Source organism: Bubalus bubalis, chromosome 19 (assembly GCF_019923935.1).
Source record: "Bubalus bubalis isolate 160015118507 breed Murrah chromosome 19, NDDB_SH_1, whole genome shotgun sequence".
NCBI classification, from domain to species: Eukaryota; Metazoa; Chordata; class Mammalia; order Artiodactyla; family Bovidae; genus Bubalus; species Bubalus bubalis.
The window spans coordinates 17,562,104-17,577,583 of record NC_059175.1 but is presented as its reverse complement, the minus strand read 5'-3'; the positions used below and the strand labels follow the sequence as shown (position 1 = coordinate 17,577,583).

At 40.8% G+C, this 15,480-nt stretch overlaps 1 protein-coding gene across 1 annotated transcript in view; it reads left to right on the top strand.

Annotated features, from left to right (window-relative positions):
* Window positions 1-11,880, top strand: part of ZSWIM6 (zinc finger SWIM-type containing 6) — a 225,416-nt gene extending 213,536 nt beyond the window's left edge. Inside the window, exons 10-14 of the mRNA XM_025270496.3 lie at window positions 1,393-1,528; window positions 4,785-4,942; window positions 5,532-5,695; window positions 7,424-7,505; window positions 9,153-11,880. Of these exons, the coding sequence (XP_025126281.1) occupies window positions 1,393-1,528; window positions 4,785-4,942; window positions 5,532-5,695; window positions 7,424-7,505; window positions 9,153-10,015 (1,403 nt within the window). The 3' untranslated portion in view covers window positions 10,016-11,880. The remainder of the gene's footprint in view (window positions 1-1,392; window positions 1,529-4,784; window positions 4,943-5,531; window positions 5,696-7,423; window positions 7,506-9,152) is intronic.
* Window positions 11,881-15,480: the final 3,600 nt, after the last annotated feature.

The window sequence follows — 15,480 nt, the reverse complement described above, 5'->3', positions numbered from 1 at the left end:
AAAGGCCCTGTCTTCAACTACACTCACGTTGGGAGATAGAGCTTTAACATAGGAATTTGAGAGGAGGGCAAGCATTCAGTCTATCATAGTAACAAATAATTTGGCCTCATATGAACTAAGAGTAAAAACTGTAATGCTATATCAACTTTTTACTAATACCAGATCACTAAAACATTTTTAAATATCTTTAGTTTGTCTTGGTAAAAAAGTAGTCTACATGACTTTTAAAGTACTTAAATAAGGAACAGTTCAAAACTGCTAACCAAAGAATGAAACAATGACATTTAAAAACAACTTCTGTTAGTTTAAAATGATCTAAAATATATCATGTTCTTACCAGAGTGCCCAGTTCAATAACTCCTCTCACCGTTTCCTCTAAACTGCATTTCTTGCATTCTAAACCCTTCACCAGACTTAGTTTTCTCATGGAAATCAAGTGTATTATGTCCTTTGAGCAGTAATGTGATGGTTCATAATTCTAGAGTCATGAAACCAATGTTACCCAAAGGTGACATGGAAACTAATTTACAAAACACTTTACAGTAACTAAACCTCAAAGTACCTAAGCGGAAAGTAGTTGAACTAACCACCGTGGTTTCCTTTCAAAATTTGTTTTAAAAGTTGGTATTGCCCTTCGTAAGGTAGCATTTAGAGAACACAAAGGGGGAGTCAGCTCTGCCACGATGCCTATCATAACTTCTGAGAAATGAATTTTGATAGCTTCAATATAAATTTGCTTTTGAAATTGATCTTTTGAAGCCCAAATGGTGGCAGACTCAGTTACTTTTTTTCTTTTGCCTACGGTGAGTATTATTCTATTTTTTATTATTAATCACTTTCTGAGAATTAACATCTCTTTCTCCTTATTAAAAGCAGCAATACTTAAAAGTCTTTGTATTGGAATTTGTGGTTCAGAATCTCTATCCCTCCCCCTGAAGCAGAGCACTCTTTTCTGGAAACCTGGCTTATGTGTGCCCCTACAGCTGAGTCTGGGGCAGGTTCCAAAGTGAAGCTGTAGAGTCATCTGTGTATTTGAAAATCTGGGCGCTTAGATATCACACATTGAGAGAGGGCCTGTCCTGAGTTCAGTGAGGTCTCCTGCTTCCTTGTTTCTGAAGCAGTTGTAGTGGGAACAAGCTCCGCCCCCTGGTTGTGTGATTCACCTTTCAGCTGTGCTGCAGGGAGTTGTTCCTGAAGTGAATTTGATGTCCTCTGCTCTACCCTGTCGCATCATTTCTGACTTAAGAATTGTACTCATTTCAATCATGTCACTTAGATTATATTCTTCATTAGATTAACGCTGTTTATAACTTTACATAAGAAATTTATACTTTACAAGAAGTCTTAGTTCCTTGTTTAAGAATGTAAAATGTATATGCTCTCTTCCTACAGCCGGCCCATATAGTGGTTTAGGCGAAATAATCCATCGGGAGAGTGTTCCAATGCACACATTTGCCAAGTATCTCTTCACCTCTCTCCTACCTCACGATGCTGAACTGGCATACAAGATTGCACTGAGAGCAATGCGGTACGTATTCTGCCCCGTGGGCAGCAGCATCCAAATCCCCACCGGGGAAAATGGCTGTTAACTGACTTCTCGCTCATCCATGCTTCTTGTAGGCAGCAGGAATCTGAAGAAGCTATCGTGCTTCTGCAGTTGTGGTGGTGGTAGTTTGTTGCCTTGTTTGGCTTTTGTTTTATTTAAAGTAAAGGAAAGAGGGTATTTTTGTCCGCCGTCACACTCACGTTCATGGTGGCTTTATCCTACTCTGTCTTGAAGCTAGAATTTGAGACTAGAGAACAATTTCAGGTTGGGTTTAGTCACAAGGCAGCAACAGTTGAAACCTTCCTAAATAACTCATTATTTTGAAAACATTAGATTTTGAAACAGTGGTAAATAATACATACACTTGGCTGAATATAATTGAGGGAGCCCTTCGCACCTGCTGCAGTTACACGTCCCTGGCAGTGGTGCAGGAGAGCCGTCCTGGCACGGAAGCACGTTTGCGCTCAACTGGAGAGGGAGAGAAGCTGGGGCTCTGTCCAGCGTGGACGGCATCGCTGTCCAGGGGTCGTCCAGGATTTGCTGCCTCAGCTCTGCTCCCGTCACCCTCCGTCCCTCTTTCAGTAATAATAATTAGAACACGTTGTCCTCTGCTGCTGACTTTTCTGTTTTCTCCTCCTTTATAAAGTCATTTCACAAAGTAATTATTTTCATCATGAATTTGTGGTAGCTGAATATTTTTTAATGCATTCAAGATTATATTTTTCAATCTTAGATATAGCCTTTTAAACTTTAAGGACCTGAAAGAAATAATCTACTTTCTTAAAATGTGAGCTTTTTCCTTTTGTCTTTTTTTTTTTTAAATCAACACACTTGTTAAAGTGCAGATCAGACCCTGTTATTGCCACCTAAAGACACACCTCCAACTTGAGATGTTGGAAAATAGTTTGATTCCACAGAAACTTTTTAGCCAGTGTAGTGGATTAAAAAACAATGCCTTTCCTGTATGAGTATAACTTATAAATCATAGGAGGCCTCTTTTTTATGCAGCAATAGAGTGTGTATTCCAGAGAAGGCAATGGCACCCCACTCCAGTATTCTTGCCTGGAAAATCCCACGGATGGAGGAGCCTGGTAGGCTGCAGTCCATGGGGTCGCTCAGAGTCAGACACGACTGAGCGACTTCACTTTCACTTTTCACTTTCATGCATTGGAGGAAGAAATGGCAACCCACTCCAGTGTTCTTGCCTGGAGAATCCCAGGGATGGGGGAGCCTGGTGGGCTGCCGTCTATGGGGTCGCACAGAGTCGGACACGACTGAAGCGACTTAGCAGCAGCAGCAAAGTGTGTATTCATGTATGTGTTTATATGTACCTGTGTGTCATTGTGTATGGAGGCTGACATCTTTTAATTTGACATGCTTTCCTTGGCAACATGAAATCTCATTAACATATCAGGAAAACTTTAAAAGTCTCTCGTCTATTTTTTAAATATCAAAAAAAAATAATAACTAACATAAGCAAAAGTCCCCCACCAAATTACTTTACACCACTTGGTTTGTATTTTAGAGAACAATTTTATAAGTACGTTCCTATTCCCATTTTTGGAAGCTGAAATGGAAGTTGTCAGATGAAGACAGGTGCTCTACTCTGTACTAAGATTTGTGCTTCTGTGCAAAGGGAAGGATGCTAATGCTGTGATGCCACCAGATGCTATTGCCTCAAATCCTGTTAAGTTTAAGGGTAAAGGCGATGGCACCCCACTCCAGTACTCTTGCCTGGAAAAGCCCATGGACGGAGAAGCCTGGTAGGCTGCAGTCCATGGGGTCGCTAAGAGTCGGACACAACTGAGCGAGTTCACTTTCACTTTTCACTTTCATGCATTGGAGAAGGAAATGGCAACCCACTCCAGTGTTCTTGCCTGGAGAATCCCAGGGACGGGGGAGCCTGGTGGGCTGCCGTCTATGGGGTCGCACAGAGTCGGACACGACTGAAGCGACTTAGCAGCAGTATGCTAGGAATGAATGTTCTTCTGGATGGATTCTGATACTGTTTCCAGCCTCTGGGAACAGCCAGGGGAACAGGAAGGAAAAGAGACCTGTGGCTTACTTGCTTCTTAGTCTTTCTAGAAAGAGAGGGGAAGTCCTGAAGAAAGGTGCTTTCACAATCATTTTCCCATCTTTCCAGGAATGTTGACTAGTTTCCTCTACGGCAACTCTGGAAAGATCTGTCTGTGAATATAAGGATATTCTGAATTTTTAAAAAGCTAACTAGCAACCTCACCAAAATTCTTACTACTAAATTGCCACCGTCTAATGCTAACATCTCTGTGTCCCTACATAAAAGGAAAAGGGAGGGAGGCATTTGACCTGTCAGAGCAGTAACTGCTGTTGGGCGAGGCCCAAGCCCAGCATCACAGCCTGAGCCCACCGACCTCTCCTGGCCCCCAGCTCTTACTCCACAGTCCCTGTCACTGGTGTACTTGAGTGAAGGTCAGTATTTTTGATGGTTGTAAAAAAAAAACTATTGCAGTTACAGCTACTTTGCTAATCTCGTTGGTGCTTGTATTTGGAAGAGACCACTAAGCATGTGCTTTGTTTCAGTAGTTGTTCTTTGTAAGTCAACATTCTTAAAGACAGATTGATTAAAATAAGAAATGGTGCTGAGTTTGTGTAAGACTGTCAAGGGACAAATACTCAGATCATTTGCACTCATCATCTGTATGTAATGTGATTGACAGAACATTTTTAAACTACAAATTTCTGAAGTATAAGGAACTAATTCTGCAGAAAGTATGAATATGTGGAAAGGAAGTCATTTTTCTTTTGCTTTCCCTCCCATTTTACTAAGTTAAGCTTATTTGTTTCAACTATACAGTGATCCCTAACTCTTTATCATCTCAGTCTTAAATATCCACTTCACTATTAATTTCTTTCGATTTTTATTTTTTAGTGAATTATAAGGTTCAGAAATTTTACAGTAGGTAAACACTAAGACTTGTGTTTCAAAGCTCTCTATTGTAACATATCTTCATTTCCTTGAATATTGCCATTTTCTGAATGATGCTAAAGAAAGGAAACTCTTAGGTTTAGGTAGTGAGCCATTAATGAGGTAACTTTAGCATCCGGACAGCAGAGCATAGCGTACCAGCTCTCCCCTCACCAAGGACCTGAGCAGTCTCTCCCAGCGTGTCCCCACTCCTCTGGCTTCTGGCCACTCCCTGTGGCCCAGGTGATGGACAGGTGATAACTGAGCGCTGTCTGCCTTGTCTTATCATTACAGGTTGCTAGTATTGGAATCTACTGCTCCAACGGGAGACCTCACCCGCCCACACCACATTGCATCAGTTGTTCCCAACCGATACCCTCGCTGGTTCACTCTAAGCCACATAGAATCCCAGCAGTGTGAGCTGGCGTCCACCATGCTAACTGCAGCCAAAGGTACTGGGTCGTCCTGAGGTCTTGTGATTATTTCATGAATTTGACTGTTTAAGGGTCATGTTTTCCATCACATTCTCAGTGGTGGAGCTTATGTTGTAAAGGATTCTTTTCTTTAGATGTTAGCTTAGGAAGCAAAACAGGTGCTACTCATTTGAGGCAACATTTTCCTCATTTAACTGCATCGTTAAACTGGCTCCTGGCAGAGTTTGGGTTTAGTCACCATGCCATGTAAATGGTGGGTGAGCTCCAGAAGCAGATTAAAAAGTTGGGTTCCATTTTTTTCTCCCTCAAATACTCACCAGAAATACATCAGTAGGAACCTGAGAGAACTATTTGCTATCTCTTATTGGTTCTGGTTCACATGCTTTTAGTCACTGAGGGTATGTCTCAGTGTTATCTTTTTTTGAAGCTGGGATGCACAGATATTGCAATAACCTTGAGACACTAAGTTGGGCCATCTGTGAACATTACATGTAAATTAACTTGTGCTTTGTGTTTTGTTCCTTTTTTAACTCCCTTTGGGTGTGTGTGTATGGTTTTTTTGTTTGTTTTGCTCTGCCTTGATTTTGTTTCCCCCTGTTCATTGCAGGTGATGTTCGGAGGCTGGAAACAGTATTAGAATCCATCCAGAAAAACATTCACTCCTCATCTCACATCTTCAAGCTTGCCCAGGATGCATTTAAAATAGCAACTCTCATGGACAGTTTGCCAGACATCACTCTTTTGAAAGTGTCTCTGGAGCTGGGCCTGCAGGTACGTGACTGTGGTTTTTCCCGGGGTGCCAAGGGCTGCTAATAAAAGCATCATCCTCAGACTGTGTCTGCTGCTTTGCGTGTTTCAGTGCAGGCCCATGACTCTTTGGTGCACAGGCCTGCTAGACCTGAGGAGAGCCCTGCGCTTCACAGACGCAGTCGCTCCCAGCCGCGCCGCACTGCAGCTGCACGTGTAGGGCTGTGCCACTCAGAAGCCCGCTTGTGTCTTTCAACAAAAAAATCATCTTCTGTGTTAGAGCCTTAACCTCACTGTTTCTCCTTTAATGAGTGAAGAAGAGTTATTCCTGTGCATGACTTAAGCTCTCATGTGTAATAAAGATTCAGTTGTTAGGATTCTATTTTTAGAGGAAGTATGGATATTTATTGATGTTTTTTCATTTTCATAACAGATGGACAGTTCTGTCTCCTTTTTATAACCCTGAGAAAATTAGGTAAAGGAAGAGGGATTGGGTCTGGTTTCAGCTTCAGCAGGCATGCTTAGACATATTATCAAGGACACTACGAGTTAGTTATTTAAGTAGATGTTGCTTCCTTAGAGTATCTGAAAAGATTACTGTATAAATCAGGAACTCAAAAGTTTATGTTTCTACTTTGCTCAGGGAATCCCTATTAACATTTGTGTTTTCCCCTCCATAAAAAGCAGTAAAAGAAATTGCCACCTTCTAATTTTCTAAAGTATGGGGATTAGAATGCCCCAGTTAGATGATTCATACAGTTTTCTAGTTATAGCTTCTCCTTACAGTGATTAATAAGGTTAAAGAATTAGATGACAGGAAAATGCCCTTGCCATATATATAGTACTCTACAAGTAGAGGGCATGGGAAATTATACTTAAAGCTATATGATGACATTTTAGAAGTTTCTTTTTAAAAATAACTTCATATTGTTTGGCTTATTTTTGTTATCATTTGCCTCAGAGATATGATGCAGAAAAAGCCATTAACATGAGTTTTCTGGTTATTTGGAATTCTGGCAGATTATTTTGGTAAATGGTAGATTACTAGGAGCTTGCTCCCTGCCTTATTCTTCCTGGGACCCAGGAAGGAATCCCATAGACCTTTCCAAGAGAGTATTATGTTCCTAGAGGTTCTGAATCTTAAAAAATGAGGGAAGCAGGAAGATATGGTTGATTTTATCTAGGAATCCATTAGAAAGTAAAAAACAAAATTAGATTGCTAATGGTGCCAAAGGTGATTTCCTTGTATAGACTTGTGCTTATCTTCTTAATCACCAGGAAGGAACAACCAGAGGTTGAAGAAATAACTAAAACAATTATTATTTTTTTTAATGGAGGGTTCCCAGTCAGAATCGATTCAAGAGGTGGCTCAGAGATTCAAAAGCATGGAATGTTAAAGACGGGGAGGAGAAGAGCACATGGGCCATGTTTAATGTACCAGTCCAGCCTTTGAGTTTTGCAGAGGAGAAAAGTGGTTGATTGGGTGGCTTGCCCAGGATGCCACATCTAGCCAGTCGGTCCACCAGGAGTAGAACACAAACCTCCTGTCTCCCAGGCTGGGACGAGACCAGCGAGGGAAGCCATAGACAAATCCAAGTTCATTTGCAGAGTTTTGCTCCAAATAAGGTTCTCCACCTTCCTGGTAGTAGGGAGTGTGCCTAGTATTAATAATTTATACCTTGGGGTGAACTGTTTTCTTTTTCATTGACTTGGTATAACCTTCCAAAGCATTCTGTTATCCTGTCTTTATAGGTTATGCGAATGACACTGTCAACCTTAAACTGGCGGCGACGGGAGATGGTGAGGTGGCTGGTAACGTGTGCTACTGAAGTGGGTAGGTAGAATCAGGAGGGGGAGCTTCCCCAGGTGCCTTGTGGTCAGGTTCAACTTGTCATTTCCAGATACACACAAGAACATTTTCACTCTGTTACTTTGACGTCTCCAAGGCTCCTGCACCTTCCAGCAACCTACAGGAGCTCCCTTCCCCCAACCCTCACCTTCCACCTCCAGTTCTGCCCACTTGCATTGTTCCTGTCACATTCGTGGGGCTCCAGTGTCTTATCTAAAATGGAATAGGCAAGGGAGTAAACCCTTTTTATTCAGTTGTTCTGTCACACTTAAGGTGCCTTTAGTAGCTTCTTGTGATAATCAGATTTACAGTTTTCATATTCCAGAAATGGAATGAATATGAAACTTTGGTAGGAGGGAAACCATCTTTGAAAATACCTTCAGACTGTGGGTTAGGGGTTCATAGCACTTTAATGAAAATAATATACAGTTATCTAGTTGCTCTGAGTTTTTCCTTCATTATCTGAGGGCATTTCTCAAGGTACCCAGCAGAGAAGTGACCACTGGGTGTGGTTTAGGTGAGCTTTCAGATGGATGAGAATTTTTAGTAGCCACAAGAAGATCTGGGCTGCACATACAGGTGTAGTTTGTGAAACCCTGCAGCCAGCTAGCTCGCCTCTGCAGCAGTGAGTCGGAACAAAAAGCCCAGACATTCCTGGTGAGAATGCCAACACAAACCAAATAGTGGCTGTTTAAAATAAACGTTGCTTAAACAGCCAGCATTTCTTTCCGTTTGCATCAGAAAAGGATACACACCTCTTGCTGAGAATACCAGCCACCTCATTGTGTATCTAAAGACTGACACAGCAGATACCGTAAAAGCATTTTCCTTGTTGTTTTTCTTTTGTTAATCTATAATGGTATGTTATCTTGGAAAGCAGGAAATTGGTCTCAATATAAAAGTTATATTATCGATGTGATGCGTTAGTACATCAATACAAAGATAATACCAGTTCAAAAACTGCCACACCATTACCCTACCCTGCACCAAGACAGAGGCCTCATTTCTCTTAGATTTAGTGCCGCTGTTTAATGGCTCATGTTCAGGATTTTCCTACAGCTGAGGCACATTGATCTGTGTGCTTAGAATGACGGTTAAACCTTGTCATCCATTCAGACATTTGAGTCATCTGTATGTCTGCTTCTGTTGACTTTTTTCTCTCTGATTACAGGTCACATTTCCTTGCTTCTTTGTGTGTTTAATTATTTTGTATTGTGTGTACTTGGGCAAATACACACACATCACATAAAGACTCCCTATTCTGGTGAGGGTTGTACTTTTTTGACTCACATTCTGTAGTGGGTAACTGACAGGAGGCCCCAGTGAACTGGAGCTCATTAGCAGGAAGCCGTTGTCTGAACGACAGGCAGGCAGCAGCACAGCGCAAATACCAGCCACCGAGAGGATGCGCTCTTTATTACGGGAAGTTCATGTTCCTTAGGCATTTCACTGAATAACAGTCTATCATAACCTTATTCTAAAAGGTTGCTCCAGGCACATTACCTTACAGGATTTTCTGGCCGGGCTCATGTTCTGTGATAGTTAACAGTGTAAGCATTGATTAAAGGGTGGAAGTAAGGCAAGCCCCCTGGGCAGCCAGTCAGTAATGCGGCTTCTCTGTGTTCCTGGCAGGTGTCTATGCCCTGGACAGCATCATGCAGAGCTGGTTTACACTCTTTACTCCCACCGAAGCCACAAGTATTGTTGCCACCACGGTGATGTCCAACAGCACCATCGTCCGCCTCCACCTGGACTGCCACCAGCAGGAAAAGCTGGCCAGCAGCGCCCGGACACTCGCACTGCAGTGCGCCATGAAGGACCCTCAGAACTGTGCCCTCTCCGCGCTGACCCTGTGTGAAAAGGATCACATAGCTTTTGAGACGGCGTACCAAATCGTTCTTGACGCTGCTACAACCGGCATGAGCTACACCCAGCTCTTCACAATAGCACGGTACATGGAGCACCGCGGGTACCCCATGAGGGCCTACAAGCTGGCCACCCTGGCCATGACCCATCTCAACCTGAGCTACAATCAGGACACGCACCCTGCCATTAACGACGTTTTGTGGGCCTGTGCGCTCAGCCACTCCCTTGGTAAAAACGAGCTTGCAGCTATAATACCTCTGGTGGTCAAGAGTGTCAAGTGTGCAACGGTACTGTCAGACATTTTGCGCAGGTGCACTCTGACCACTCCTGGCGTGGTGGGACTTCACGGGAGGAGGAACTCTGGTAAGCTCATGTCACTGGACAAAGCCCCCCTGAGGCAACTCTTGGATGCCACGATTGGGGCCTACATCAACACGACACACTCACGGCTCACACACATCAGTCCTCGGCACTATAGTGAGTTCATAGAGTTCCTCAGCAAGGCCCGAGAGACCTTCTTAATGGCGCATGATGGACACATTCAGTTTACACAGTTTATCGACAACCTGAAACAAATCTACAAAGGCAAAAAGAAACTGATGATGTTGGTTCGGGAGAGGTTTGGTTGATAGAACTTGTATGAATGAGGGTGGGGGTGGGGTTGGGAGGGTGGTTTGTTTTTACTTGAGCCTGCCTTTGTACCCTTTTTAACTTAAAGAACAGAGCCACACCGGTATTATATGTGTGTAGTTATATTGCGTTTGCAGACTAAATTGTCATGTTGTGAAAGTTCGTGTGTTTTTAATTTTTTTCCCTTTTTCTTTCTCTTTTGTTTTATTTTTTTTTTAACTCTTCTTTTTTTTTTGTATGAGAGAGAGGTTAAAAAGGTTTGGTTTACACTGAGTATATGTTGTCAAGTGGCAAAAGTCCACATAGCTCTCCTGTTTTCTGTATACGTTCACAGCCTCAAAAAAAAAAAAAAAATAATTGAAATGGCTTTAAAAACCAAACAAAACACCTCCATCCTGTGATAAGTACCTCGAATGGATTCAGCTTTACTCCTTTGTAACTCATCTTTACATTTGCAGCATATTTAAACAAACCAACAAAACGAAATATTAATAGTTAAAAGGCTGACCCACGTGGCTTTGCAGTGCTGTTCGTCCAGAAGCATGGCACACGATGCTTGTGCATGTGGAAACTTAGCGACTGTCAACATACATTCTCAGGGATTTATCAAAAAAAAAATTAAAAAAAGAATGAGAGCATTTATTGTACTGTATATATATTATAGTATATGTCTGAATATTGAAAATATAACATTAACTAATTTATAAAAAATATTCTATGTAATGCAAAATACTTGAAGCTGCAGTAGCTTGGTTTTAAACAAAAACAACAAAAAAAAACTGAGAGAAAACCTATCAGAAGGACTAAAAGTGCGCCTTGCTTCAGGGTTGGCTCAGGCGGTGAACTTCATGCTGGGCATCTATGCAGAGCCACCTTTTGGATTGCATGGTTGGACTGAGATCTATTGGGAGAAATTATATATGTATATATATTTATACAACTTATGTATACATATATATATGTATACACACAGACACAAGACACACACACACCACCAACCACTACACCACACATGCTTGTAACAGGCACTAGAACGAAGAGGGACAACAAGATACACAGCAGAGCAGCAAGCCTTAGCATTAAGAATATACAGTATGCCGGAACCGGGCTTCGTGCCTCCTAGCCTAGGAAACTCAAAAGAAATATCCTTTTGACACAAAACGCAAAATGTTTTCCAAAACAATTGACTTATGATACATTACGCCTTTGCAGTGAGCTAATAATAAGCTAACCTTTGTGCACAAATAACATTATATATATTATATATCTATTCTGCATAGGTATTTTGACTTTGTGCAGGACAGAAAGTTGTGTAGGTATGACTGTTCTACTTTTCCGTTTTCTTTCTTTTTTTTTAAATATATTTTATTTTCTCTAGAATTACTCAAAACAAAAGCAGCCTTCTATCTTGCCTTGTCTTAATGCTTTAAAATAACCAAACTGGAGATCTAACTACCAAACTGTTCATTATATTATTAAATACCAACTTTGGTTACAGTATAGTGTCTTTACTTTAGCTGATGGTTCTGTAACCTTGTGCTTTTTAAAGCAATTTTTATGTTTTGGTGCAAAAGTTGTCCAGTGTCTCTTGTTCCCTTCATTAGAGAACATGCTAGAGGTATGTTTGTAGGTATTTTTGTTTAGAGGAACTATTTCATGCGCTCCATTTTATTTATTATAATAGGTAAAAAGAAAAAAAAAAAGGTTGTACTTCATCACCCATGTAAACATGCTCATGAAGTTGAAAGTAATTAAGATTTGATACACTGATATCAATTTATTTATGTAACTAAATCACTGTTTTATAAACTTGTTAATGATCAACAATTTTTGTTTTGATTAAAATTAGTTTTTTGAAAGTTGATTCTGCCTCCTTTATGGTATATCTCTAATTACGCTTGAATTTTGTGATTATGGACCTGGGTGTTACCACATCTCCCAAGTGTTTAATACCATATTTGTTCATTGAATAAATATTTGTATACTGTTTTCTAGGCCCTGGAGATACAATGGTGAATAAAGCTAGACACTGGAGCTTACTTTCTGCTTAGCGGAAAAGACAGACATAAATGAGATAATCACAAAGAGACAGCCTAGTCAGTTTTCTTCAGTCTGTACACTTGGCATTTCTCCCTAATAAACTATTATTTAAGATGCTCAGTACTTAATATATTTAATAAATGCTAAGTTGTGAGAGGTTTTTTTGCATGTGTGGTTTAAAGGAAATTACAATATAAAGGTTACATACTACATATACATTATAAACATCTGCCCTGCCCCATCTCCATCAAAAGCCCATATGTAAAATGGTGCAATGCATTTTGTGTGTGTGTACGTGGTAAAACTGCATCATAAAATGTACCTCCTTAACCATTTTTAAGTGTACAGTTCAGTAGTGTTGAGTGTATTTGCTTTGTTTGAAACAGATCAGAACTTACCCATCTTACACAACTTAACTCTATACCCACTGAACAACGGCTTTCCCACCCCCACCCCCAACTCCACTCAATACTCATTGAACAGCTTTCCCCTGACTGGTAACTACCATTCTGCTTTCCACTTCTATGAATTTGATTGCCTTAGAGACATAAATGGAATTATTACAGTACTTGACCTCTTATGACTGGCTATTTATTTCACTTAGTATGGTGTCCTCAAGGTTCATGCATATTGTAGTATATGAGAGGATTTTCTTCCTTTTAAAAGCTATATAGTATTCCATTGTATATATATACCACAGTTTGTTTACTCATCTGTCCTGGACATTTGTGTTACTTCCACCTGTAGGCGGTTGTGAATAGTGTTGCTGTGAACACAGATGTACAAATATGTCACTGATAGTCTGCTTTCAATTCTTGTGGATATATACCCAGAAGTTACACTGACAGATATGCTTTTTAAAGCTACAATTATTCAGTTATTCAATCCCTTGAAATATTTTAAGTTTCTCTTTGACATCCAGTCTTAAATGTGAAGAAGTCAATAGGTGGAAGTTAGATAAGCCCATGATGACATCACATTAGTGCTAAGTAGGAATAAAAATATAAACTATAAAGTGGTATGAGGATTGGTTCTTTTTTGTAAGTTTATTCTTAGTTTTTTGAAAGCTGATTTTGCCTAAGGGTCAATGTAAATTCATATGTCTATTAAAACACTGGGACATTTCATAATAAAGTGGACTAATTAAAGTCGAGAGTGGCATCACAGGAAGAATAAAGGTGACTTGTATTAAAGGTGACTTGACCAACATTCTTGAACCGCCATGAGTTCAATTCCTCAATGAAGACTGTGGTCCAGCAGACAAACTTGATGTGATATGTATGTGTTTTCCTACCTTCCAATGGGCCAGTGCTGGAAAAAAATCTTAACAAATTTTAGTATTGTTAAAACTTGAATAGCAGGAAGGAAAAATGGAAGAAGTGACAAGCTTAGATAATGTAAAGGTGACAGAATGTGTTCCTAATTGAAGTCTGGGCTGTAGAATTCTCCATTTCACTGTTCTCAATTTCTGCTTTCATTTAAGAACAGAGGCTACAGTTTCAGGGGGAAATAAATGTTTCATGACTTTCAAATACTAAGTTAGTTGGATAAAAAATTATTATTGTCAAAATATTTTTTCAATATAGTAGCAAAGGAGAACTGAGCTTTTTCCAAATTGCTGAAAAAAATTGGTAATGGCAGCTATTTCAGGACTTAATGAATGGTCAGTGACAAGATGGGAAGATACAGGAAAAAAAAAATACCATGTAATCTGAACATCTTAGTGAAGGAAATAAGAGTGAGGTAAAATTTAAGATGAACTGTTATACACCACTATGAGGATGGATTCAAGCTAGCGGGGGTAAGAGATTGAAATATGAAATGTATTAGAAGGATTCTGAATGGTTCACTCAGAAAGCCTCTTTTGTGTACCTACCATGTGATAGGCTTGGTTCCAGGTGCTAAGACAAGTCATGGACCAAAAAATGTCCATTCTTGTGGAGCGTATATTCTAAGTTGAAGGAAGACATACATAATGTGTTAGTGATATGTATTATAAGGAAAAGCAGAGGAAGGGGTACTTTAGGTGGAGTGATCAGAGGAGATTCCAGTGTGGTGAAATATGCAGAGACATACCTGAAGGAAGTGAGGGAGGGAGCTGACCATGCTAACATCTGACAGACGTGTGTTTGAGGCAGAAGGAACAGCAAGTGCCAATCCCTGAGGTGGAAGTGTGGGGTATGCTTGCCGTGTCTGAGATCAGCAAAGAAAAGGGACCTTGGCTGAGGTAGAATGCGGTAGGGAGACTGTGAGGTAGGCAGAGAGAGGAGATAAGGCTAAAGACTAAGTTAGATTGAATACGATTTTTTTTTCTTTCATTTTTATTGGTATGAGGACTTACAGGTCGTCATGAGGATTTTTACTCTGTTTGAAGGATCCAAAGTAGAGGAATCTTATGACCTGACTTGTGAGATGAGACGCCATGTAGTTAGGAGGGCAAGAGGGAAGCAAGGAGACCAATCAGGAGGCTTACTCAAGTAAATCCAGGCAAGAAACAGTGGAGCCTGGGCCCTATGGCATTAGTGGACATGGTGACAAGTGGTTAGAGTCTCCACATCTGGCAGGGATCAGCCATCACTTGATAGTTGATATGGCGTGTGAGAAAGAGAGGCAGCAAAAATGACTTCAAATGTTTGAACTTGAGTAACTGGAAAGAAGTTGCCAGTAACAAAGGGAGAATATGCCAGGGAACAAGTTTTTGAGAGGAGGACCAGGAGTATAGTTTTGAACACATTAAATTCAAGATGCTTCTCAGAACTCAAGACATCTAAGTGGAGCTTTCAAGTAGGAGTTAGTTCACTAGAAAGATTGGGGAGTAAATGAAGATAATTTGACCCCAAACATAGAGTCCTAACAGTGCTCATCTCTCTGTGACTGTGACTCAGGCCTTTGCCCAGCCTTTCTTATCTTCCTGGTCTCTAACTGGTGGCTTTTCTTTAGCCCTCAGTCCTTTGAGTATGTCTTATTTTTGTTCTCTATATTGATTTCATGCTCTTAAAATACTTTCATCACAGCTAGGACACAGGCTTCTGGTTCTCACAACTCACAGCTCTCCATTAGAGGAGGACTGTCTTCTCTTAGTTCCAGTCTGGAAAATCCCGAGGAGGACCCCCTCAGGACACAGCCCCTGACATAATGGGGAAACTCAAAGGCACAGATGTGGCCAAGGAGGGGGTCCTGTTTACTGGGGTGTGGGATTCCATAGAAGGGACATTTATTTTCAACTCTGTAAGCATTAACTTTGGTGTTTTCTATGTTAGGAACTGGGCTTCCCTGGTGGCTCAGATGGTAAAGAATCTGCCTGCAATGAGGGAGACCTGGGTTCTATCCCTGGGTCAGGAAGATTCCCTGGAGGAAAGCATGGCAACCCACTCCAGTCCAGTATTCTGGTCTGGAGAATCCCGTGGACAGAGGGGCCTGGCGG